The sequence below is a fragment of the Perissodus microlepis genome, chromosome 6 (genome assembly GCF_051167445.1).
Source record: "Perissodus microlepis isolate ML-2025 ecotype Zambia chromosome 6, ASM5116744v1, whole genome shotgun sequence".
NCBI lineage: Eukaryota > Metazoa > Chordata > Actinopteri > Cichliformes > Cichlidae > Perissodus > Perissodus microlepis.
Genome location: NC_140466.1, coordinates 28,535,255 through 28,558,977, shown reverse-complemented (window position 1 = coordinate 28,558,977; position 23,723 = coordinate 28,535,255). Strand labels below are relative to the sequence as shown.

Below are 23,723 nucleotides of genomic sequence, written 5' to 3'. Positions count from 1 at the left end.
GATTAATTGATGGACCGATTATTTAAATTATATACTGTACATGTGAAAAGTACATGCAGTACACTAAATAACTGGGTTTAAGACAGTTGTTTGGATAAAGCTTTTTGGGCTTGATCAGGTGACCCTAAACCTTCTCTTAGTTAGGCTTAGTTATGTCAACAGGTCTGGGCTGCTAGGGCTTCCCATGATGCACTGAGTATTTCTTCATTTTTTCACTCTCTATGTGTTTATACACCAGTGTGCATTTAATCATTAGTTATTATTCGACTCTCTTCCACTGCATGTCTTTTGTCCTGTCTCCCTCCTCTCACCTCCAGCCACTAGTGGCAGATGTCCACCCCTCCCTGAGCCTGGTTCTGCTGGAGATTTCTTCCTGTTAAAAGGAACTTTTTCCTTCCCACTGTCGCCAAGTACTTGCTCACAGGCAGCCGTCTGATTATAGTCTTTACCTTCCAATAAAAAGCACATTGAGGCTACTGCTATTGTGATTTGGTGCTATATCAATAAACTTATTATTGATATGTGGTATTCTGTGAAACAAGCACCTTATCTTGGCATCAACACAGTGTTCAGTAGATTAGAAAATGTTGATCATCAGAGGCATTAAATTTCTTTCAGCCTTTTTTGTTTTCATACCAAGAACATAATCTTGCTTTCTGGGCAAATCCGGGGCACTCAGTTATGTGTAACAATTTTAGCAGAGGTTAATTTATATTATAAAAAAAAAGAACAAACCCCAGCCTGCACCATGCCTGGAGACAGAAAATGAAAAGATGTTTCATGTGGGACGCTGCCCAACCTTTTGTCATCTCCCATCTGGAGTGCTGCAACATCCACCAAGCCGGCCTCGTAAAGTATTCTGTTCAGCAGAACGCTGCAGCCTGCCCTGCCGTCAACCTCCCCAAGTTCTCCCTGCGCTCCCCACCTCCTCCACACTCTTCTTCCTCACTGGCTGCCGGTGGCTGTTCGCATCGAATTCTAAATTCTGGTCCTGGCGCTCAAGGCTCCTCGGGGAGTCGTGCGTCCATATCTGCAGGCTGCGGCCTATCCAAACTCACCAGCTTGTGCTTTGTGCTCTGCTACAACCGGCCACTTAGCTCTCTGCTCCCTGCGGCAGCTTCGTCGTCATTTCACCTGGCCTTGACTTCTTCTTCTTTTTTTCTTTTTTTTTGCTCTTGCTCTTCCCCAACAGCAAAATGTCCTTTCTACTCCAGGCGGGAAAGCAGAATTGCTCCATATCCTGTGTTGTAAAATATTCCCTTGAATATCTCGATTCCTCACTCACATTAAAAACATCCCTCATACCCGTTTGCTTAAATTTTTTTCTTATCATTATTTTTAGCAAGTCTTTATCTGATATCTGATGTATTTATCTGGATCCCAAAACATTTTGTTATCTGCTATCAGCACTCTTGACAACAGTATCACAAATTCACACAGGCTTTGCCATGCTACTTCATTTAATGTGATTATTTTATGTGTGTGTGTGTGTGTGTGTGTGTGTGTGTGTGTGTGTGTGTGTGTGTGTGTGTGTGTGTGTGTATATATATATATATATGACAACATAGTACACTTTTACTGTTACTGTCCACCTCATTGATTGATGTTTGTTCTGCACTGCATGTCATTTCTGTTGCAACAAATTTATATTTTTTCAGTTGATTTAAGATGAAAATGATGAAAAGATATTTTTGATAATAGGCCTTTAATAACATCAAATATAGATTCCTCAGATGTCGTATCAGTTCAATGTGTTTTAACGTACATGACATTTGTTTTTAAGTCAGCCCAGCAGAGAGCTTTTGAGCCTTTTTTCAGCAGCGGCACGTCAAACAATACTGAGGACTCTTCTCTTTGAAAGAACTTAAAAGGCATTATTGTAGAGGCTGAAATATGTCGCATGCCGTCTTGAATGTATAAACAAAAAGAAGATATTTTTCAGATATTCAGTGAAAGTAAAACTTTCTCAATTAAACTCCTCTTGGATTTGCTCCATTTATCTACTTTACAAATGGACACCTCGACCAGTGGCTCTCCGTGACAAGATAAGGCAGCTTTTCTTTTTTGCTCATTTGCACATTTTGGATGTCCAGTTTGGAGCCCCTAAATATGCATTATAATCGACTGAGGTTCATTTTGTCACTTATTGAGTACCATATGTGTGCTTTCATTAACCACAACACAGCCCTAATGTTCAACTAACATCTCTTTTCCGAAGCATTCTGTGTCATCAATGCGTCGGTTCATCCAGACAGCAGAAAATAGTTGAAATTATTCAGGATAGTCATTAGCGTGGGTTAGCATAGATAGGATAGGATAGGACTGTCACTGCTAACCACAGGGGAAGTGCAAAAACTCACCGGTAATTACTTTCTTTGAAGATTTCTTTAACAGCCAGAAGCCACCATATTAAAGGTTTTGCATCTGTAGAACTCAAAGAAGGCAGACGGGAGATGCCTCAGAGAAATGGATGCATCATAACAACCTCTGAGATTATCAGCACTGCAGGCAAGGACTATTAGACATCTGAATCACCTCTCATACAGAGCTTAACTTGTGACCTTAACCAGTCATCTGCTAGTGGGGATTGCTGTAAAATCTGAGGTAAAAAGACAAGTTTCTTCTACAGTTGTCATGTTTATGTGCAGCACTTCATGTGCAGATGTCCATACATCTGTATACAGTACATACATCCCCCTACAGCTGCTACATTTACACAGTCACTACTTCCATATCATTTGCATCTGTTTGTTGTTATGAAAATAATCAAAGAGATGTACTGTATGTGAACCTCAGACAGCCTGTTGGTGTGTGTATATGTGTCTGTGTGTTTGCATGTTCAGAGAGAGCCCAGCTGGGAAAAACTAATGCATACAGTATGTGTGCATTAGAACACCTGCGACACTGAGATTTTACATACTCAGACTCACTCACACGTATGTATACGGTGCTCGCTCTGGCTCTTTCTGTCTCTCTCGTACACGCAGTAATGATGCGCCGCAGATACAGTCGACTGCAGTTAAAGGATCTGTTAATCCTTTGATGTGTCGTGTCTTTGACAGTCGTTCTCGGTGTTCTGTGCGCGTGAATCCCTCAGTTCTTCATGAACTTTCTCCTGAATTGGAGTCAGCGAAAAAGGCAAGTGAAAAGGTCACAGAGCTGCTGCTCCCATCCGCATACAGTACACTACATCAAAGATTGCTGACATGGGAACGGAATTAACTTTTCATGGAAATGCTTTTGAAAATGCTGGTAGGGTTTAATAGATTATGAGAATCATTTGATCCAACAATGCAGTTTAGTTCACTGCTCTGAGGTCCTCTGGGACGGCTGTCAGAAAAGTTTACTTAAACACCGGCTCGAATTCTGTGCATCCTATGTGTGTGGCTGCAGAGTTTTTTGGGGCAGCATCTTCCTACAGACGAAAGCTGAGAAACACCGAGGAGGCAGAGCGAAAAGGACACAGAAGACAGATGAGGAAAGGACAGCTGATATTTTAATTATGTTGTTCTGTAGAGCCTGGCTCTATTTAAAGCCCAGTAGCTTATGCTCGGTACCCCTGTGTTTTCATCTGGTTTGGGTAGCTGGCACTAAGGGAAACACACAGTCCCTCACACACACACTGTGAAAGCTCTCTCTGCCCTTTAGTAGTGTCATAATTCTAGTTTTACAGTTTGATGGAACCACCAGATGTGGAGCGAGCAGGCAGCTCGCACAGTTACACACATAACACTCAAATGTCCTCTGATATAAAAAATGACCTAATTCTGTTTGTGCATATGCTTGTTGCAGTAACAGCACATCAGGAGGCGCTTATATTAAGCAGTGCTGCAAGGGTTTCTGCATTGACATTCTCAAGAAGATAGCCAGGAATGTGAAGTTTACCTATGATCTCTACCTGGTCACCAACGGGAAACACGGAAAGAAGATCAACAACGTCTGGAATGGCATGGTTGGAGAGGTACTGCCTGTCTCTGTCTTAATAAATGAATGTATTACTCTGTGAGTCTGACTTTCTGTTCAAGCATTTCAATTAATAATGATATGAAATAGAACTTTAAGTATAGCAGTGACATAGTGCTGCCTGCTAAGTTCTTTTATGCTTACGCTGCTGGGCTACTTTTGCAAAATGAAACCTGTTCTCTCTCCGGGCGTAATATAATGATGTTCTGTGAGATGCCACCTGCGTTTCCTAATTACACACAAGATGTCGTTTAGAGTTGGTTCCTTCACATACTGGCACACAGATATATTGGCTGCCTTTGGAAACCAACAATGCCCACGTTTTCACTTAGTAGCTAGTTACAGCTAGTTACAGTTTGCCAGCGCTGGGTTGGATTCCTTTTTGCCTTCAGAACTACCGAAATTCTTCATGGAACAGTTTTAGCAACCCGCTCAAAACATTGCTTGCTGATTTTGATTGTCTAAGATGTGAAAATCGCATTTCAGCACATCCCAAAGGTGCTCTGTTGTTTTGAAATCTGTCAACTGTTGAGGCCATTTGAGTACACTGATCTCACTGTCATGTTCAAGAAACCAGTTTGAGTTGATCTGAGCTTTGTGACATGGCGCATTATCCTGAAGCAGCCATCAGAAGACAGGATGGATCCATGGTTTCATGTTGTTGACCTTTACTTCCAAAAATCACATTAGAAATCCAGACTGATAAGACCAGGAAAATGTTGGTATGCCTGTGCGAATTGTAGCCTCAGATCCTGTGTGTGGTCTTCTGCTGCTAGAGGCCATCTGCTTCAAGGTTGGACCCTTGGGACCTTTGTGTTTTGTATTTAATTTGGCTTATTTTCACTTTCTGCTTTCGTTTAGGCACCAAACGAGACTCCCAAATACCCTCATTTAGTTATGTTTATTAAAAGATGCAGTGTAAAATATGCTTCTTCACATTAGTAATGACACTTGTTGCCAAATGACAAGTTAGGGGTGACAGACCTATCTCACTAACCATAAACCGGTCTGTCAGGGCATCGTGGGTAAATGAGCCATGCTAGTTTGGCCAAATGAGTATTAATTGATGGTCCCAGAAATGTGAATGGGCTGAGAGGCAAGGGGCCAGTTAAACAATAATATTTAGCAAAGTAAAAATGAATAAGCCGTAAGAGCATTTTCATCATGTTTTGTGGGGGGGGGGCATTTTTCCCACTTTTAAAGAGGCTCAGTAATCGCAATTGTTTGTTTTTTTTAATTAAATTAATTAATGTCTCAGTACAAGAGCAATACTGTTTAAGTGGGATGAACTTGAAATAAACTGCAGTGCCTGTGTTAATTCTAATGAGGGAACTTGTAATTCTAATGACTTCTTTTTATTACTTTAAGGACAACGATGGAGCCCTGGGGGCACCGAGGCATGTTTTAGACTTTGGCTATAAAAACAATGCGATTAGTTGGATCAGTTCAATGTTTCTGGTTGTTTCACATAGTTTGTTATCAATATGAAAAACATAGAATATCAGCTTTGCTCTCAAACCTACAGTTTGCACTCTCAGATCTCAAAACAGCACTGGGAGGTACTGTTTAATCTGTTTTGATTAGCTTCAAAGTGTAACAGAAATGCAACAACTGCCCATCCGCTTGTTTCTTTTCACTGAACAGTTATGTCCGTGGGTCCTGATTTAAAAAGGGGACAGGACACCATCAGTCTTACCCAATTCCTATCAATTATCTTATCTGGAAATGATTTATTCAGCCACAGATCATATTAAAGCTAAACGCTGCCACAGGGAAACCTTTAAACTGAAATTTACACCAGAGATAATGAAACCTGACATTACGATCCACAGATTGTCGAAAGGCTTCTAGTGGTCTGATCCGTGAACAATTACATTTGAAAAAGAAAAACATAATATTTTATTTCCTACTAAAAAAGACATCTTTATGAGCAGAATGTCCCTCTGTCACAATACACTGAGACATTTACAAATGGTGGCACAATGAAAAAGACAGCTGTACTTTCACTTTTCATCGGATTGGCTGGAGCTGCCCTCCAACTACGACTGACATTCTGAGTTATACCCTGTGATACAATGTGATATTTCACATCCAAAATAAAAAGCAGGAAAAAGTCAGAGTGAAACTGTGTGATGTTGTCCAAATATTTACAGAGCTCACTGTATTTATTTCTGACAGTGTAGGCAGCAAGTCATGCTCTCGGTATAACAGTGCTTCTCTCTCTCTCTGGTTGCTAGGTGGTGTATAAAAAGGCAGAGATGGCCGTTGGCTCGTTGACCATTAACGAGGAGAGGTCGGAGGTCATTGACTTCTCTGTGCCCTTTGTGGAGACTGGCATCAGTGTCATGGTGTCACGCAGCAACGGGACCGTCTCGCCTTCAGCCTTCCTTGGTAAATCCATCGCTCTCTTTTTAACTCGACCCCCTTTTTTTTTTCTTTTATTCTCTGGCGGTCCACCAACTCAGTTGACTACTGGGGGCAGAGAAAAGGGTAGGTGCTTACATGTTGGCGAAGTCTTGCACATAAAATGGAATCTTTTATTCAGACAGTATATGCTGGCCAAATTCCACTTGTACTCTTGACTTTATCTGAGCCTCAACACCCTAAGCACATTAATATTTCTACCAGAGCAGAGGAAGTGGAGCGTGCCAGCTGTTTTTTGAAAAATCAGCTCAGACAAAGCACTCTTGATACACCCCTCCCCCCTTTCCTCTCCCCTGCCTTCTCCTCCTCTCCAGTTGTTCAGACGACTAGGAATTGAAGCGCTCCTCTGTGGTTGCCTAATGTCTTGTATTGTCATTGGAGCGAGGCAGGGAGCGAGGGGATGTATTGGACCATGCGTGTGTTGGTCCCAGTGTATCAAGCCATGTGTCAGTATGCACGTGTGTGTGTGCTGGGAGAAAAAATAAACAAGACATTTTTGCAATATTATATATATATATATATATATATATATATATATATATATATATATACTGGGACGTTTGTGTAGTGAGACAAGGATGTGTGGAGAACGAATGTGCTGTGGCCGTATGTATGTTAAGGGGTGAATGCTTTGTGCGTGTATTTATGTTAAAGCTTATTGTATGATTGCGTGCATGTATGCATGTGTATGTGTTTAAGCAAATGTGTGTGTTGAGCCTGCGCCAGGGTATCAGTGACGGTTCAGTATCTCGCACTCATATTAGAGGCACCTCAGCGCACAATCTCTCAGGGTTGGCTAACCCTGGCAGTCGCATACTTACACATGCAGTGACACACACACACACACACACACACACACACTCACACACACACACTCACACACACACTCACATACAATTTGTCTGGGTTCAATGTCTCTGGCACTCATCCCGCTCTCTGAACTCCTGCCCTGCTACACACCAAACACACAAATAGATCACATACACATGCCCACAGCAGGGCACAGCAGATCACTCTGGGCTTGGTTCTTCTCTCTCTCCCCCTCTCTCTCTCCCTCTCTCTTCCTTTCTCTCTCTCTAACCCTTTCCTCTACCATCTCCCCCGCCCCAGGCCTCTCCCTCTCTCTCAGCTCTCATCCAAGGGAATAATGAGAAATATGGAAATGTGCTCCGTCAAACTCTCTGTGACTAACTCTCCCTCTCCTTCCCTCCTCTCTCACTCCATCTGTATCCCTTTTTCCCCTCTCTGTTTCTTCTCTATCATCATTTCCTCACTTTATCTCCCCCCTCATCCCTGTTTTTTTGTGTGTGTGTGCGTCTCTTCTTTTATTTCCGCGAGTCTGTCTGCCTCCACTTTCCCTCTACGTCCCTCACTTTTTTACGCCGCTCCTGCTCCTCCACGATATCTCGCTGTCTCGTGTACTCGATTTGCCTTTAACTCTTTCTGCTCCGTCGCTCTCTCCTTCCCCTTCCTCTCAGAGCCCTTCAGTGCATCGGTTTGGGTGATGATGTTTGTGATGCTGCTCATTGTCACAGCCATCGCCGTCTTCCTCTTTGAGTTTGTCAGTCCGCTGGGCTTCAACCGCAACTTGGCCCAAGGCAAAGGTAGACTTACACACACACACACACACACACACACACACACACAAAGAATATCACACCAATCGTTTTTCCCAGGAGCAAGAAGCCCTGAAGCAAAAGAAGTGACCTATTATCACTTGACTTCAGACAGTTCAGGTAATGCTACAGAGCATTAGCATTTCTCTCCCAGAACTACCAAAACTGTAATCTGAGGCGTCATCAAAAACCAAAACTTGGAGCTTCCCTGTCGGCTCTGAATTGGAGATTAATGTTGTATAAAATGTTGTGACTTAATTTAACATTTAAATCAGCTAAAAGCCGATCCAGAAGTAGCAAGTGAATGTTTTTTCCTTTGATTTTCCACTCAGCACTTCTGAAAGTTCAGGAAATCTATACATTGTGTTTAGCTTGCTGTTTTTTTCACCTCCCACTGATTGAACAATGAATGCTAGGTTTAAAACTTTGTAACTAGATTTTTAACCTGAACATTTAGATCCATTTAGATTTGATTGAAGCCACAATTTGGAAATCTGATTACCTCTTTTGCTTTTTTTCATCTTCTTTTTTGTCTTTTCCTCTGCAACATATTAATCTGAAAAACATTCATTTGGGTTTGGCTCGACCCACCAAATTGGAAATTAGATCAGTTAGTGGACAAATTTGTTCGAGACTTTGATTTAATTGGCCAAAAACTTTTTCCACTATTTCTTTTTTTTAAAACCCAAGAAAATGCTTGTTTTTCACAGTGACATTGAAAAATGCTCAGGTTGAGTGCATTTTTACAAAAATCATCCCCCTGATTCTATTAAATTATAAAGCACTTTTTCCTTCATTTACAAATTATGTCTCTATTCTAAAATAGGCTGCCAGTTATAAAAACGTATTGTTTTAAGCATCACATGATGGTGAGGAGAAGGAGGTGGAAGAAGAACCTGTGCAAAAAAACAGTCGGGTGTAAGAGAATACAAGGGTTTTCTGATTCTTATTGTTATTATTATTTTTTAAATTCATTTAAATACTTGGAAGTTAAAAATATCAGCCGTAGAAGACGTTACAAAAATGTATTTAATTCTTTAGTTTTTCATTTTTTGCCATCAGATGGCAGCTTTTGAACTGTATGTAAAAAAAACAAGCTGAATGGCCCCTCTCCTCTTTAGCCCAGAGCACACAACATCTCTAAGTTGTCCATGAAGAATTTCAAATATTGATTCCCCCAGACCACAGGACCGTTTTTCCCTCAACTTGAGCTTTAAATTGTGTTTTTCTTGAAGAGTTTGAACTTACTGTTAGTGCAGCAATGACCTGTATTCACCAAGATTTTGATTTTCTGTAGTATTTCTGAGCCCGTGCACAGGAATTACCACACATTACTGTAATCATTTAATAATAAAATACAATACAATTTTATTTATATAGCACATTTAAAAACCAGAGGTATGCCAAAGTGCTTCACAGAACCAATTAAGAGCAATAACACTGTATATGTAGATAATAAAATCCCCAGTTTCTTTGTATTTTTATGTTAAGAAACAGCTGCTCACGTTACCAAAAACCCTCATAAGTTCTGCTGGGTTTATTTTCTTTAGCATTATACAACTTTTCCAGTCTTCTGTTGCCCCTGTCTTAACTTTCTTTTTGAAACATGCACCATTTTCACTTAAATGTAGTTGAAATGACTTGTAAGTCATTGCATCATTTTTCTAATTTACATTTTACACAAAGTTCAAACTTTTTGAAGTTCACGTTGTGAGTTTAAGGTTTTGTACACGGGTCCTTTCCCCGTTTTTTTTTTACTTTTTCTTTATTGTTGCTCCTTCTTCTCCCCTGCCTGGTCCCTGTCTCCGTCTCTCTCACAGACCCACATGGCCCCTCATTCACCATCGGTAAGGCCATATGGCTGCTGTGGGGTCTGGTGTTCAACAACTCTGTGCCTGTGCAGAACCCGAGGGGCACCACCAGTAAGTTCATTGTCTCGGTGTGGGCCTTCTTTGCTGTCATCTTCCTGGCCTCCTATACTGCCAACCTGGCTGCTTTCATGATCCAAGAAGAGTTTGTGGACCAAGTCACTGGACTCTCTGACAAGAAGGTGGGGTTAAACACACACAAATGGACATGTAAACACACACGCGCGCACACACACACACATTCACAGTCAGGATTGCTCTTGTAATGGATGCCAGCCCTGCAGCCAGACAGGACTCTCTAGGGAGCGCCCTTGGGCTTCAACAGCCCAAACCCTCTGGCCGTAGCTGTCACCACACTAACACTGCCAGCACAGCAGACCTACAGGCACACACACACACACACATACACACACACACACAAGCTGCATAGATCAAAGCCGTGTGTGTTTGTGTTTGGATGTGTATGTGTGTGTGTGTGTGTGTGTGTGTGTGTGTGTGTGTAGTTTCCAGGGGCTGGCAGTGTCAGCAGAACCATAGCCAGTCTTACGCTAGACTGGACACACAATGATGATGACTGATGAGTCCACTCCACTGTCTCTCCCACCTCCTTCCTCCTCTGTCTCTTCTTGTCACTTTCCACTCTTCCTCCTCTCTCCTCTCCCTCTCCTTCGTTTTCACACTTTAGCTCCAACTCCTACTTTAGACCCCCCCCCCCCCATTTTTTCCCTCCTACTTTGTCTTCCTGCTGTCTCTCACCACTGCTCTTCATCTCTGAGCCTTTCTGTTTTAAAGTTTCTCTTTCCCTCTTTGTGCTCCTGTCTCACGCTGTCTTTACCCCCTTTGAACAATATGTCACTATTTCGCTGTACTTATTTTTCGTCACTGCAGTTCCAGAGCCCGTACTCCTATTCCCCTCCATTTCGGTTCGGGACGGTTCCGAACGGGAGCACCGAGCGCAACATCAGGAAGAACTACCCAGATATGCATCAGTACATGACCAAATACCATCAGACCGGCGTCGTGGATGCACTAGTCAGCCTCAAGACCGGGTACTGTTAACTTGTCAAGCCAACTCACATCAAGGAAAGATTCTTTATACCTGAGGCGGTCATTCTGTTGGCAAACACCACATATGCTTAAGAACATGTGAAAACAAACACAAAAAGAGTCATTGCATCATGCAGGAACTCGACCCCATGGGGCTAAACAGTAGCTTATGCTAAAATGCTGCAGTAAGTGTGCTGAGTGTTTCTGTCGCTGACATTGTCTGCAAGTGCTCATTATAGAGTCTTGTTGCTGCTGGAAAGAACGAGCTGCCAAAACAGGGAGAGTGTAATTTGTTCTGGAGTTTGCTACCTTTATTCTTCCATCTAAACACACAAAATAGAAGGATGGCTACAGTGCTTTTATTTGTTCATTAGTTTTGCAGGCTTTGATCTTTCTCCAGAAATAATTTTCATTTCTTTGGTTTTCTTGTTCCGTAATAATTACTTTATTGATACTGCATATGAAAGAAATAAGGTTTGTTTTTTAATACACTAGGCTTTGTTTATACAGCATCAAAACTGTATAATGAAGACGTTCAGCAGCATCATCAGTATTTAGCTAACTTATTAGGCAAAAGAAATGTTGTTTTGACAGAGAAAATTATAAACACTTGGGAGTCTGAGTTAAAATTTCAGTCCAGTCATGAAATGGTCTGTGGCCCAAGACGCACAGTCAGGACGCTCTCTATCCTTTAATTAATTTATATTGTTTTCCAGTGCTGTGCACAGTTACACCAGTGAATATTAGTTTAAAATTATCTGTGGAGCAGCAACTCTCAGCAACAACAGATCGCCCATGTATTCATTTCATACAGTATATGCGCATTTACATCCAAAGTATAACTTATATTTATGCACATGTCTAGCCCCAAGGTATACTCATTCTATTATATAAAACCAAAATGAAGTTAAGTGCAGGCTTCTTCTGTTATATGGGATGATGATAGAGGGTCCTTGTTGCATTGTATTTGGTCAATCATTCATCAGGCTCTATTCTGTCGTTTTTTTTTTCCTTTGCTGAGTTCAGATGTATCAGGCTCACATCTGGGCTAGTATCAGACACAAACTGTGGCCTCTTAGCTAGCAGCCCATAGTGTCAGTGCAAAAACAAGATCTAAAAACTGAAGAGTACAAGCCTGTTTATGTGAAAAATATCAGTTACACAAAATTATCTTTCCTTCTTGTATTTGTTTTTAACTGAAATGGGGGGGGGTTAATCCCTGGAGAGGTACGTTTTTCTTGGTTTTATGAGAAAAAGGCAAAAGTTCATACAAAAACTATAAAAATAGTAACTTCAGTTACTACTAACCAGTTGTTACAGCTATTGTACAACTGAGCATTTTGGAAGTACCCATATTCGTTTTCTTTCTCACTGTTTAACAAGAGTGATGCCACTTTGATTTCTAAATGTAAAATGGAGTTTAAGCTAGCTGCCAGTTAGCTTAGAGCAAAAACAGCTGTCCTGACTCCACCAAATGTTATGAACACTACACCAAATGATATCAAAAGCTGAATAATTAGCACAATATTAGTTTAAAAAAGGAAGCCTAAAGACTACACATTCTGTAATATGTAAAGCTAACTGGTTTTAGCTTTGTATTAAATCAGTGGATCTCAAACTTTTTCCAGAAAGTCACTTTCAGAAGATGAAAATGGCTCACATTCAAAATCTTGCAATTTTAATTAATAACATTAAATATTATTATTAATAATTTAGTTCACAGTAAAAACTGAGCCAGTTTGACTGTCAGTGAAATAAAAGTTTGTACAAGCATTAGTAAACTCTTTTTTTTAGCTCATCTAACCAAAGGAACAGTGAGGTGTCTGCCACTGTGAGACATCCATCATCTGCCCACAATTCACAAAAAGCATTACTCTTCCAACGTTATTGGTGAGACTTTCATCTAACTTGGACCCAATGATCACCTAATGGGACTTCACCCAAACCGAGCTCCAGGTCCTGATTGTTGTTGTATATTCTGGCTTTAATCTGTTAGTGCTTAATAAGTATATTGTATACTACTTACAGGAAGCTGGATGCTTTCATCTACGATGCTGCGGTGTTGAACTACATGGCGGGGAGAGATGATGGGTGTAAGCTGGTGACCATCGGCAGCGGTTATATCTTTGCCACTACAGGTTATGGCATTGCCCTGCAGAAAGGATCCTACTGGAAACGCCTGGTTGACCTGGCCATACTGAGCATCATAGGAGACGGTAAGCCATGGAGAGCCATCTCAGTCACACACTGTACTGAAATTGATAGTCTCTAAGTTGTTGGAGGACTTTGCTCAGTTGTGCCATCGCTCAGCTTTCTTCTCCTTTACCCCTCTCCCTCCAACACTCAGCCTCCCTCCTCCCTCCCTCTGTCAGAAAGCTATCAAGGGCTAGTCTTAACACACCATTTCATCATCATTACTCTCCGGGTTTGTGTGCGCGCATGCATGCGTGTGTGTGTGTGTGTGTGCCCACCGTGTCCTGTTATGTTTACTCCTCCAGATTGTTCTGTATAATAAGCTGTGAGATGGTGCGAATGGAAGAAAGAGAATCAGTCGGACAGAAATCAAACTGCTGAAACCACTAAAGCGCTTCGCTTCACACACGGCCATTTTATTCAGGGCAAACACCCTCGTGCTCAAGCACACGCGTTCTCAGACACACTCAGTTTGATAATAATTCCTCCCATCTTTCCTTATCACTCCATCACTATCAATTCTTCGCCCTCCTCCTACAACCTCTTTTTCCCACTCCGCCTCCTGTCTCCTTTCCATTACGATCTATTTACCACTTCACCTCTCGCCCCTCCTCCCTTCTCCTCATCTCGCCTCATATGCCTCTTTTCCCACCACATCCCTTTCTTGCCCTCTGCCACCCATCACCTCGTTCACTTTTTCTCCTTACGTCTCGAATTCCTTTGCCTTCATTCCTCACGTTGTTCTTTTTTCCCCTCCAGTGTTAACCCTTCACATTCATCTTTGCAACAGGTGAGATGGAGGAGCTGGAAGCTCAGTGGCTGACTGGGATCTGCCACAATGAGAAGAATGAGGTAATGTCCAGTCAGCTGGATGTGGACAACATGGCAGGGGTATTCTACATGCTGGCCACGGCCATGGGCCTCTCCATCCTCACCTTCATCTCAGAGCACCTTTTCTACTGGAGACTGAGATACTGCTTCACTGGTGTCTGCTCTGGAAGGCCGGGCATTCTCTTCACTATCAGCAGGGTAAGAAAGAGGAAATCATCACACACCTGGAAGCGTGCACAGGAACCCACATTTTCACAGCAGGAAGTTTTGGTTCCTAGTTTTCAAAATCTCACGCAGGACTTTAATGCTTCAGTCACACTGGAGCATTGCCAGCATTTTTGAAGCATGGACTTGCAGTCTTGTTGCCTTTGATTGTTTCACAGACAGGGGCCGAGTCTGCAACCACTCACAGTCAGTTCAAACAGACTTTGACGAGTTGGTCACCTCAACTATGTGCAATTGGCTGCCAAATGTGAAAATATTCAATGCAATGCAATCGCCAGTTTTCCAAGTCACAAGGATGTCTCCGTCCTCTTTTACTCTAGTGTGACTGAGGAATAGAGAGCTGCTGTTAGAATTCATAGCAGTGAATGGCACTTAGTGATAAAACAGGGCCCTATAGGGTATAACAACTGATGTACAACGCTCATTCAGACTGTAAGAAAGCACTGGATCTTCCTATATCAATAATGGGATGAGGGCTGTGAGTGTCTTATAATGTTATTGATGTTTAACAGCACAGCCGGCTAACAGAGTTCTCTCAAAGAAAATCGGATAAAGAGAAAGAGCGGGCTAAACATACAGAGAATCTGCAAGAGAAACAAACATAACTATATTTGTAGATTATTTCAGGCCAAAGCAGAGAAATAACAGAGAAAAACAACTCAGCACATTATTGCGGCTATGAGGGCCGGTGGAGAGCATTTGTGGTGCCTAACAGCAATAATTCAAACAGCACAGTAAATTTTAAGAAATGATTAGTTTGCTGCTGTCTTGTTGTGAAAAATTTCCTCTCAAACAAAGCATCCAAATTTTAATCCATTCTGTAATTTGCCTAATCTTTATGCTTATTCCGGGGCATCGAAAATACACACGGGGATGTGCAGAAAGGACTTTTCTAACAGATGAATCAGATGAATCAGAAACTCACATAAATCTACGGGCCTGTGTGTGTTGCTGTGATTCAGCTGTCTGAAACTGTCTGAAACACAAACAGTTGTTACTGTTAGGATACAATAATTTTTTTGCACGTGTGTGTGTGATTAAAAAGGAAGGAGGGGCAGTGTGATAATGGAGCCCAGCTGAGGCAGAGATGAATTTACTGCTGCGCGCACGGACGACAGGTTAGAGGAATCAGACAACTAAGAGGACGCGAGTTCATTTACATACACACAACGCCCTTCTCTCTCACACGTGAAAGTTAAAAAATATAGTGAAAGAACAAAGATATTCTCCCAGTTTCACCACTGCTAAATGTCATCCTGTTTGCTGATAGGCTGATGGCATCCGATATCGAATATTCTGACGTTCGGTGCGTCGCTGGCTCTCTTCTAAAAATGGCAACACATTTGCAGGTGGAGTGAGATGAGGGACAGGCTTGACCAAACAGGGGTACACATTGATATATGCACATGCACACACAAATACACACCCAAAAAACAAAATGGGCACACACAGACAGACCACTATTTCATTATTCATATGTCATGTCTCTGTGTTAGGCAGGGCTTTTATTCCAGACGAGCAGCATTTCACACATTAAGTGTTTTACAAAAAGAGTCCAATGTGTGTGTGCGTGTCTGTGTGACTGTGTGTGTTTCTTGGCGTGCACATGCTGTTAGAGCAGCGATGCTGGAGGTTAAGTGGCTCTAGGAAGAACATCTCCTTGCACTCAAAGGCCCCCTCCAGTGACATCATCACCTAAATTTAATTTTCTAGGCGCCTCAGAAAGCAGTTCATCTAAAAAAGTGGTGATTATCTCTTCTAGCCACATTACAAAAACAAAATGAGGTTAAGGTTTGCAGTAAACGCACTGGAGAGAGGATGCAGAGGTCTCTGCTAATTTACCTCACAAGGAAATTAGTCTCGGGGATTGTCTGAACTTTTTTTGTGAAGTCACTGGGTTGTGAATTACACTAACTCTCTATTATCTCTCCTATCTCCCTCCTCCCCGGCTCTCATTTCCTTTCCTTTTCTTCCATTAATTTCCTCTCCTCGTCTCCTCTCAGGGCATATGGAGCTGTATCCACGGCGTTCACATAGATATGAAGAAGAAGGCACCAGAGCTGGACTTCAGTCCTCAAGCCAACATGCTGCACCTGCTCAAGTCTGCCAAGTCCATCGCTTTGCCTTCTCCCAAACGCAACACAGTCGTTGTGCAGCCCAGCATCATAGACATGATGTCAGGGAAAGGTACTCAGTACACTCAGAGGGTCACTTGGAAATGTCCTTACTTCTTAAAGACAAGTCTATTTTATCATTTTAAATGGCATTGGTTAGATGTTGTTAGTGGTTGTTGGAATCATTGATGATAAATAACAATGAGCGGTTGAGGTGCCTTAAAGGTCGTCAACTGAAAGAATCATCCAAGCGTTTATGTGCTGGTTTTGAAGAGTGAAACCGACTGTTATATGGCCTGGTGTAGACAAGTTTCAGAAGAAAGTGTTCTTGTTTGGGGGGCATTTGGAGACGAACCGATGACTGATCCAATTTATTGCTTCTTAAATCAACAGTTTTCAGCCGGGCTAACACGATCAGTTTGCTGTCTAACTTAATAAACTTGCATTAGGCAACGCAATAAGCAATTCACACACTGTTGCTGGAAACGGGCCTCTGTTTTCCTACACAGTTATTCAGTTAAAAATGAATCATAATTTATGATGATGTCATGAATCATTAATCATCATTTGCAGATCTTCTGATCAGGTTCATGTTATATAAGTAAAAGCTTTAATTGGAAGAACAAGGGCATTTCTAAACCATAGAGGGGTTCTACTAACTGTATTTTCTGAGCTCTGAGCTCAAAACTAATATAGCCGTGTCACCTGTAATAAGATCGTTCACATAGCAGCTGCCTTTTCTTTACATTGTGTGTATGCGTGAGTAAAGGTGACTACTTTCACCTTGCTGACTGACATGTTCACGCGTTCCTCGTGATTAGAAATGCATTAGATGCCACACATTGCATGTCGAGGCAGTAGATGATGTATCAGCTGACCTGGCTGAGCATCCAACCAATCGTCCATCTTTTGTATCTTCTGTCTAAGGTGCATCTCTCCTTGTCTCCTAGGTAACTCCCTCCATACTCTGCCTCAGAAGGGTCCTGGTCTCTATAGCAACGCTGCGGGTCCACAGGGCTTCCTGTCATTGTCCGGGAGGCACAAAAACCTCCTCAATAATGCTGCCCCATTTCCTGGGCAACAAAAAGCTCCACCCCACCAGACCAGCCCCAACAAGCCCCAGCTGTCAATCACAGATGACAACGGCCAGACCCGCCTCACCGGGGCGGGCCTCACTGCATCAAAGCCCCGAGCCTTGTGGAAGAAAAGTGTCGAGACCCTGAAGACTCAGCCGAGCGTCGTATCTCCAGGCCACAGCCCCGCCCCTGCATCTGGGCCCGGACCGCCACAAATGAAGAGCCAGCGCTACCTACCCGAGGACCCACAACACTCGGACCTCTCGGAGTGCTCCAGTCGGCCACCGTCACACAAAGATTCTGACTCCATGGCAGCAAGGGGCGGATTTAAGCCAATCAATCAACTGAGGAAGAGGGGTGGGGGCGGTGGAGGAGCAGGCGGTGGAGGTGGAGCATCCAAGATCTACTCCATTGATTCAGACCAGGCCAGTCTCCAGTCCGCTCCCCCATACCAGCGAGACAGCCAGGGGGGAAGTGATGAGCACCCTTACCCCCCTGACCTGTTTCCACCTGACAGCACATACCCGCACACACACCAGTCAGACGCACCCATTTTGCAGCTGAGTGCCAGCCTCCTACACCACAGTCACAGCGCTGAGGCCGACCTGCACTCTCTGAAGGATAAGAAATACAGCACCTACACTCACAGCAGGTATTTTATTTAGCATTAATCGCACATAAAGCCCCGTTTAAGGTGCTTGTTATGTCTCTTTGTGTATAATCAGCGGCGTCTTCTCTCCCTCTAGTGTGAAAGAGAAGGCCGGAGGTTCATTCGAAGCTCCAAGCGCAGGTCCAGGGACGCAAAGTGTCAGGCCCGGCCACTGTCGCTCCTGCCTCACCAAGCTGAGCGGTTACTCTAGCCTCTACACTGTTCGCTCGCCACAAGCTCGCTGCGATGCCTGCGCCCACCTGGGGAATTTGTATGACATCAGTGAAGACCACCTGCACTCGCACTACTCCCACACACACCCTCACCCACACAGCGCGGACATGTTCACGCACTACCTTCCCCAGAGCGAGCTGGGCCTGGTGGGTGAGGGGGACGGGCTTGTCAGCCACTTTGAGCCCACCCCTTCCTCCCCGTCCCCTCTCCCCACCTCCTCCTCGGCCCAGCACCTCCAGCTGAGTCGCCAGCACTCTTACGAGAATGTGCTTCCGGACGGCATTCCCGAGCGGCAGTCGCAGGCCCACCCCCACATGCGGGGGCTGAGTCTGCCTGACAGAGATAGGGAGAGGGAGCTGACCCTGGATGAGGGGGCCTATGCTAATGTTCTCACAATGCGCTCTGATCGTCCGCTGAGCAGCCGCAGCCCCCCCTCTCCCTCACCCTCCCACCACCACAGTTTGGACACCCCGATGCCTCTGCCACGGCGCTCGAAGAGCCTCTTCCCCGACCGCCCATCCCACAACCCCTTCCTACAGTCGGCGCCGGGCACGGCACAACGCGATCCCGCCTCCCAGGCTACGACACGAATGCCACAGAGAAATTCCGCCCATGAGCTCTATAAGCAGCGAATGCCTGTGTCACTTACCCTGGGTAACCATGGCAACCATCACTTCAACCAGCATGGCGGCCAGGTCGACCAACAGGTGTTCTACCCTCCGCAGGAGCCTCCCGTTGTGGCCTACATGGTCCCACCTGCTGCCTCGCAGCCAATGAGCTATGTGACAGCGCCGCGAGCCTCGAGCGCGGGCGGCAACCGACCCCGGCTCTACCGCCGCATGCCCAGCATCGAGTCTGACGTCTGAGAGTCACACACAGCACACTAAAAATCTCACTGAAACACACTAACACGCACGCATGCAAAGAAAGAGGTGTGTGCGACCGGACGAGGCAGCTCTGATTCTAAGCACATGCACAAGAAACACACACACAGACAGACACGCACACACGGGTGAAAAGCGGGAAGCTCGGGACTAAAAAGGTTAACAGCGAGTAAATAAATCATTGTTTTCTTTACCACACCCTCCATAGGTCAGAGATGGGAGGGCCACAGGGACAGCTGGAGGCACAATACAAGATGAAGGGAGTGTGTGTGTGTGTGTGTGTGAGTGTCAGTGTGTGCACCAGCCTCGAGCCGCGGGCAACGAGGCACGAACTGACAATTTGTCCGACAAGACGGATCGACATCCTGTGGAATACGAGGGACACTGTACACGGTTTCTTAACGCCAGCAGTGGGACGTAAGGGAACTTGTGATGAAGTGTTTGGAAGACGAGCCGACCTGTCACGCCCTCTCACCAGCCTCTTGGAGATAAAGGGGACACACAAGAAACCCCTTTCTTTCTGAGATTACACACACACGCATATTTAACCTAAACACACCCACCCCCTCTCTAGGACTCTCCTGTTGCACTATGATTTCTACAGTCAACCCGTATGTTGTCTGAGCCTCCAAACTGCACTGCCAGCATGGCTTAAAGAGTAGTAAACTTCACTTAGAGTAATCCTTGACTTGAATGGAAACCACTATCTATGTAACAGACCGGACCGGGCAGCGGGCAGCTGGTCAGGAAACAGGTCTGAGAAGTGTATCGGCGCCCGCCCGCAGACGTACAAACACTCGAACACACACACGTGCTGTCTGTTGTTACGGGGGGGGGGGGGACCACAGACTGTTTGTCACTGTTGATGTCAGATAATTGAACATTCCAAAAAGTGGTCCGAACGCGGCCACCAGTTAAAAGCCTCTCAGGATGAGGGTGTGTGTTCTAGTGTTTTATCGATCTAGAGACATACAGTATAGCATCCTTGCTTCCTCTCTTAGCTAGCCTTCAGGTCATACTGCATGCTTCCTACTGCCCTGTGTTACAGTTAAACTCCTATACAGGGTCATATATGCACACATGCATACATGCAGACACACACACACATACACATACGCAGTAGTCTAGGATAGTAGTGTAGGGTTGGGTGTGTGTGTCGAGGCTACAAGATAGCTTCATTTTGTGCACTTTGTAGATTTTATACCCTGCCACCTACACAAGACGTTTGACCAAAAACACTTTTATACTGAAAAATATGAATATTCTCAGTCATTCGCTGAATAGATGTTTTTTCTTTTCTCTTAATTTCTTCTTCGGCATTGGGGTTTAGGGCACCGTTCCATTGTGAGGTCGGACGTTTTACAGTGTTAGATAATGGGGTACAGCATCATGCATACAGTATACACAACACAAACTTTAAATCTTTCTCTTCTTTTTGAACTTTTACCCGCGCTCCATCCCCTCGCCCTGCCCCCTCCCACTGATCCTTTTCCTCCACCCCTCTCCTTAACCAGGTTTCCTCCTCGATTCCTCTTTTTTCATTCCCCCTGCTTCCTCCTGTAGAGTAGACAGAGTATGAGAAGATTAAAGTTCAGTCGTGGTGTTTTTAAAAAAGAAAAAAGAAAAAAAAAACTCAACATTTTGCTGGAAATCACTTAAACATCAGTAGCTGTGAGAACTCGTTCGGCTCTTGTAGGATCCCAGTGCTTTTTTTCTAATAACTTTCTATGTCAAGCAAAGGAGCCGGTTTTAATGTCTCCGTAGTGAATTTAGAGGCTGAGTGTATCGCTGTTGCAGATTTACTCATCTAATGAATGCTCCTGGACGCGCGTCAGAGTAAGCTGGTACTTGTGTGGCTCTTGTGTTGGCGAGAACACGGCGCTGTGTTTCAGCACTGAGAGTCACGTGGCAACGCGGAGAGTTTGCAAAGTGACTCGTTACAGAGGCAACACTCGCGCACACACAGACACACACACGCACACAGACACACTCAACAAGCTGGCAATGTGTGTATGAGTGTTCTAGAAATCCATAATCTACTGAGTAAGGGCACTGATTTGTTTTTTAAATTTATTAATTTATTTATTTTTTAACACAAGGATTTTGATGGAAAAAGGACTTGATATCCCATTAGCTGAGCGTCTGTCTATTCTCTTTCTTTCTATGCTCTATTCTCTCTCTCATACGCGCGCACACACACACAGGCAAACCACGCTCACATATATCTAATATATATATTGGCTGCAAAAAATGCAAGAGAGTTTCAACAAAAAAAGCACCTTTGAACGGTGAACGCTGCCCCTCTTTTGGTAATCTTAACAGGTTTGATGTGTGAGTTATATGCACAATATCAGGTTGCAATATTATACTTCTGTACAGAGAAAATCTTTGTTTTAAATGTTAGAAACTGATTTCATTTGTTTGATTTGAATGGTATTAAGTGTTGAATTCATTTCAATAACAGCGTGGCTTTTTAATTCTGCTTCTTAAAAACAAAAAAAGACTGGCATGGTTTAGATTATCGTGATTTTGTTTTCTTTTGTTTTTTTCTTTTTTTCATTTATTTCTTTATTTTTCCCCTCTGGTGTGTTGCTGGTTGGGACCTCACTGTACAGTCGTCACTGCTGGGTTAATGACTAGTTAACTATGCCTGTTAACTAGCTGCACGTAGCTGGGTCATCTGATTCACACTCAATGAATAATGATCGTCCAGCCTGTGTGGTTAATACAAAAACCCCCTCCCACCCACGTAGTTCCACTACAAGTCTGTGCTGTTTTACCTGTGAGCGAGTGTGAGTGTGTGTGTGTCTGTGTGCGTGTGTGTTTTACACCGTGCAGGCATTTATATAAGACAGAGGATGTGTGTATTTACAGGTTGTTTGTGGTGTGTGTGTGTGTGTGTGTGTGTGTGTGTGTGTGTGCTTTTCTGGACTCTCTTCCCTTCGTCCCACACGTAACCTTCTGACCTGGCTCTTACTCATACAACACAAATACAGCTAGGCACACACACACATGTTGCGTCTGTACCGTTGTGATTAAGCGAGCATGAGGTATGCGTTTTTGTATGTCCACCATCACAGGTTTTTACACCAACCTTTTGGTTTTACTTTCAGATTTTTCAAATTGCATGACGTGCTCGTGTTTCTGGTGGTACATATTTTGCTGCAACACCTAAGTTCTCCCTGAGTTAGACCTACTGGACTACACGAACCAACACGTACCCTTCCATGTCTTGGTCAGAGGCCTGGATGGTTACACTTCCTGGCTCCTGGCCCCATGATGTCAGCGGTAAGGCACCCGGCTGGCTCCCACATAGCCGCTATTGAGGAGCACGCTTAGTGTTCCCGGGGCTCAGTACAGATCTCAGTTTGGCCCAGGTGTTCACACACATACACTGTACTAGGTGGACAGAGTGTGTTGGTGTGTAGTCCTGTGGGTCTCCCTGCCGTGTATCTCACTTGTGTATAAGTTCAGGGGTTTCTAAGCTACTAGTTGTGTTGTAAATACTACCTTGTCACTCAGTACCTCTGTACAATCTGTAAATAAGTAAAGGTTACATTTTTCTACTTGTCTGGGTTGTGTCAGTTCTTCTGTCTGCCACTAACTAATTCACCTTTAAAGTGTTAAACATGAAGTTTAAGAAAAATAAAACACAATTATTCATTAGCCACTTTTAGACTAAACAGATCCGGAGAACCAGGAACCTTCCTGGCATTTCTACTGTCTGCATTAGCAGGGCTAATAGGAACTCTGAGGCGATGTAATGGCCAACCATCAGGTAGTATCTTCCTGTTTTGATGCTTTATTGTCTTTTAATACTATTTCAATGTCTTCATTTTCTTTATTATGTGCTTTTGGCCCAGAGACAACCTTTCACAGTCCTTGTAACTGACAGAGGAATTCACCTTCTCACTCCTTCCCCATCTTTGCAAGAAATACTGAAACTTCTTCTAACCCTGCTTTTGGGGCTGAGAGTGGTCCTATAGACATTTTCTTTTTGTGGGCCAGTCCCCTAAGTTGGGTTTGCCTAAGCTCCATTTACAAAAAGCCAGTGAACTTTTTCCATGTTCTTTTGTTTCCTCACAAAAATAAGCTCTATGACTATCCATCCATCCATTCTTTTCCACTTCAGGGTCACAGGGGGGTAGGGGCTGGAGCCTGTCCCAGCTGTTATAGGATAAGAGGTGGAGTACACCTTAGACAGGTTGCCAACCTGCTGCAGGGCTAACACATACAGTCAGACAATTATTCACACCTATAGATTTGGAAACATCTGAAAATATACATGGAAATACAGTATGGAAGGCAAAATAGCCGTAGCTTTCTTCTCATTTCTATCAGTAGTCTCCAGGAATAGTTCTCCAGGCTTTTACAGGGACAATCAAAGCTCTTATTTTGAATGTTGGCTGCCTTTTGTTCTGTTCTCTGTCAAGATTATCCCACACTGCTTCAATAACGCTGAGGTCTGGGCTCTGGGGAGGCCAATCAATGACTGACAGCGCTCCATTGTTTTTCTATCCAGGTATGATTTTAATGAAGCTGTTGCCAATCAGATGCTTTCCAGATGGTATTGCTTTGTGGATCAAAATCTGTCAATAT

General features: G+C 43.7%; 1 protein-coding gene across 1 annotated transcript in view; it reads left to right on the top strand.

The window, feature by feature from the left end:
- Positions 1-22,690, top strand: part of grin2ab (glutamate receptor, ionotropic, N-methyl D-aspartate 2A, b) — a 112,123-nt gene extending 89,433 nt beyond the window's left edge. The window contains exons 11-20 of the mRNA XM_084931850.1: positions 3,793-3,961; positions 6,201-6,354; positions 7,866-7,991; positions 9,824-10,053; positions 10,760-10,920; positions 12,947-13,134; positions 13,902-14,140; positions 16,171-16,354; positions 17,232-18,009; positions 18,104-22,690. Of these exons, the coding sequence (XP_084787976.1) occupies positions 3,793-3,961; positions 6,201-6,354; positions 7,866-7,991; positions 9,824-10,053; positions 10,760-10,920; positions 12,947-13,134; positions 13,902-14,140; positions 16,171-16,354; positions 17,232-18,009; positions 18,104-19,106 (3,232 nt within the window). The 3' untranslated portion in view covers positions 19,107-22,690. The remainder of the gene's footprint in view (positions 1-3,792; positions 3,962-6,200; positions 6,355-7,865; positions 7,992-9,823; positions 10,054-10,759; positions 10,921-12,946; positions 13,135-13,901; positions 14,141-16,170; positions 16,355-17,231; positions 18,010-18,103) is intronic.
- The last annotated feature ends 1,033 nt before the right edge of the window (positions 22,691-23,723 follow it).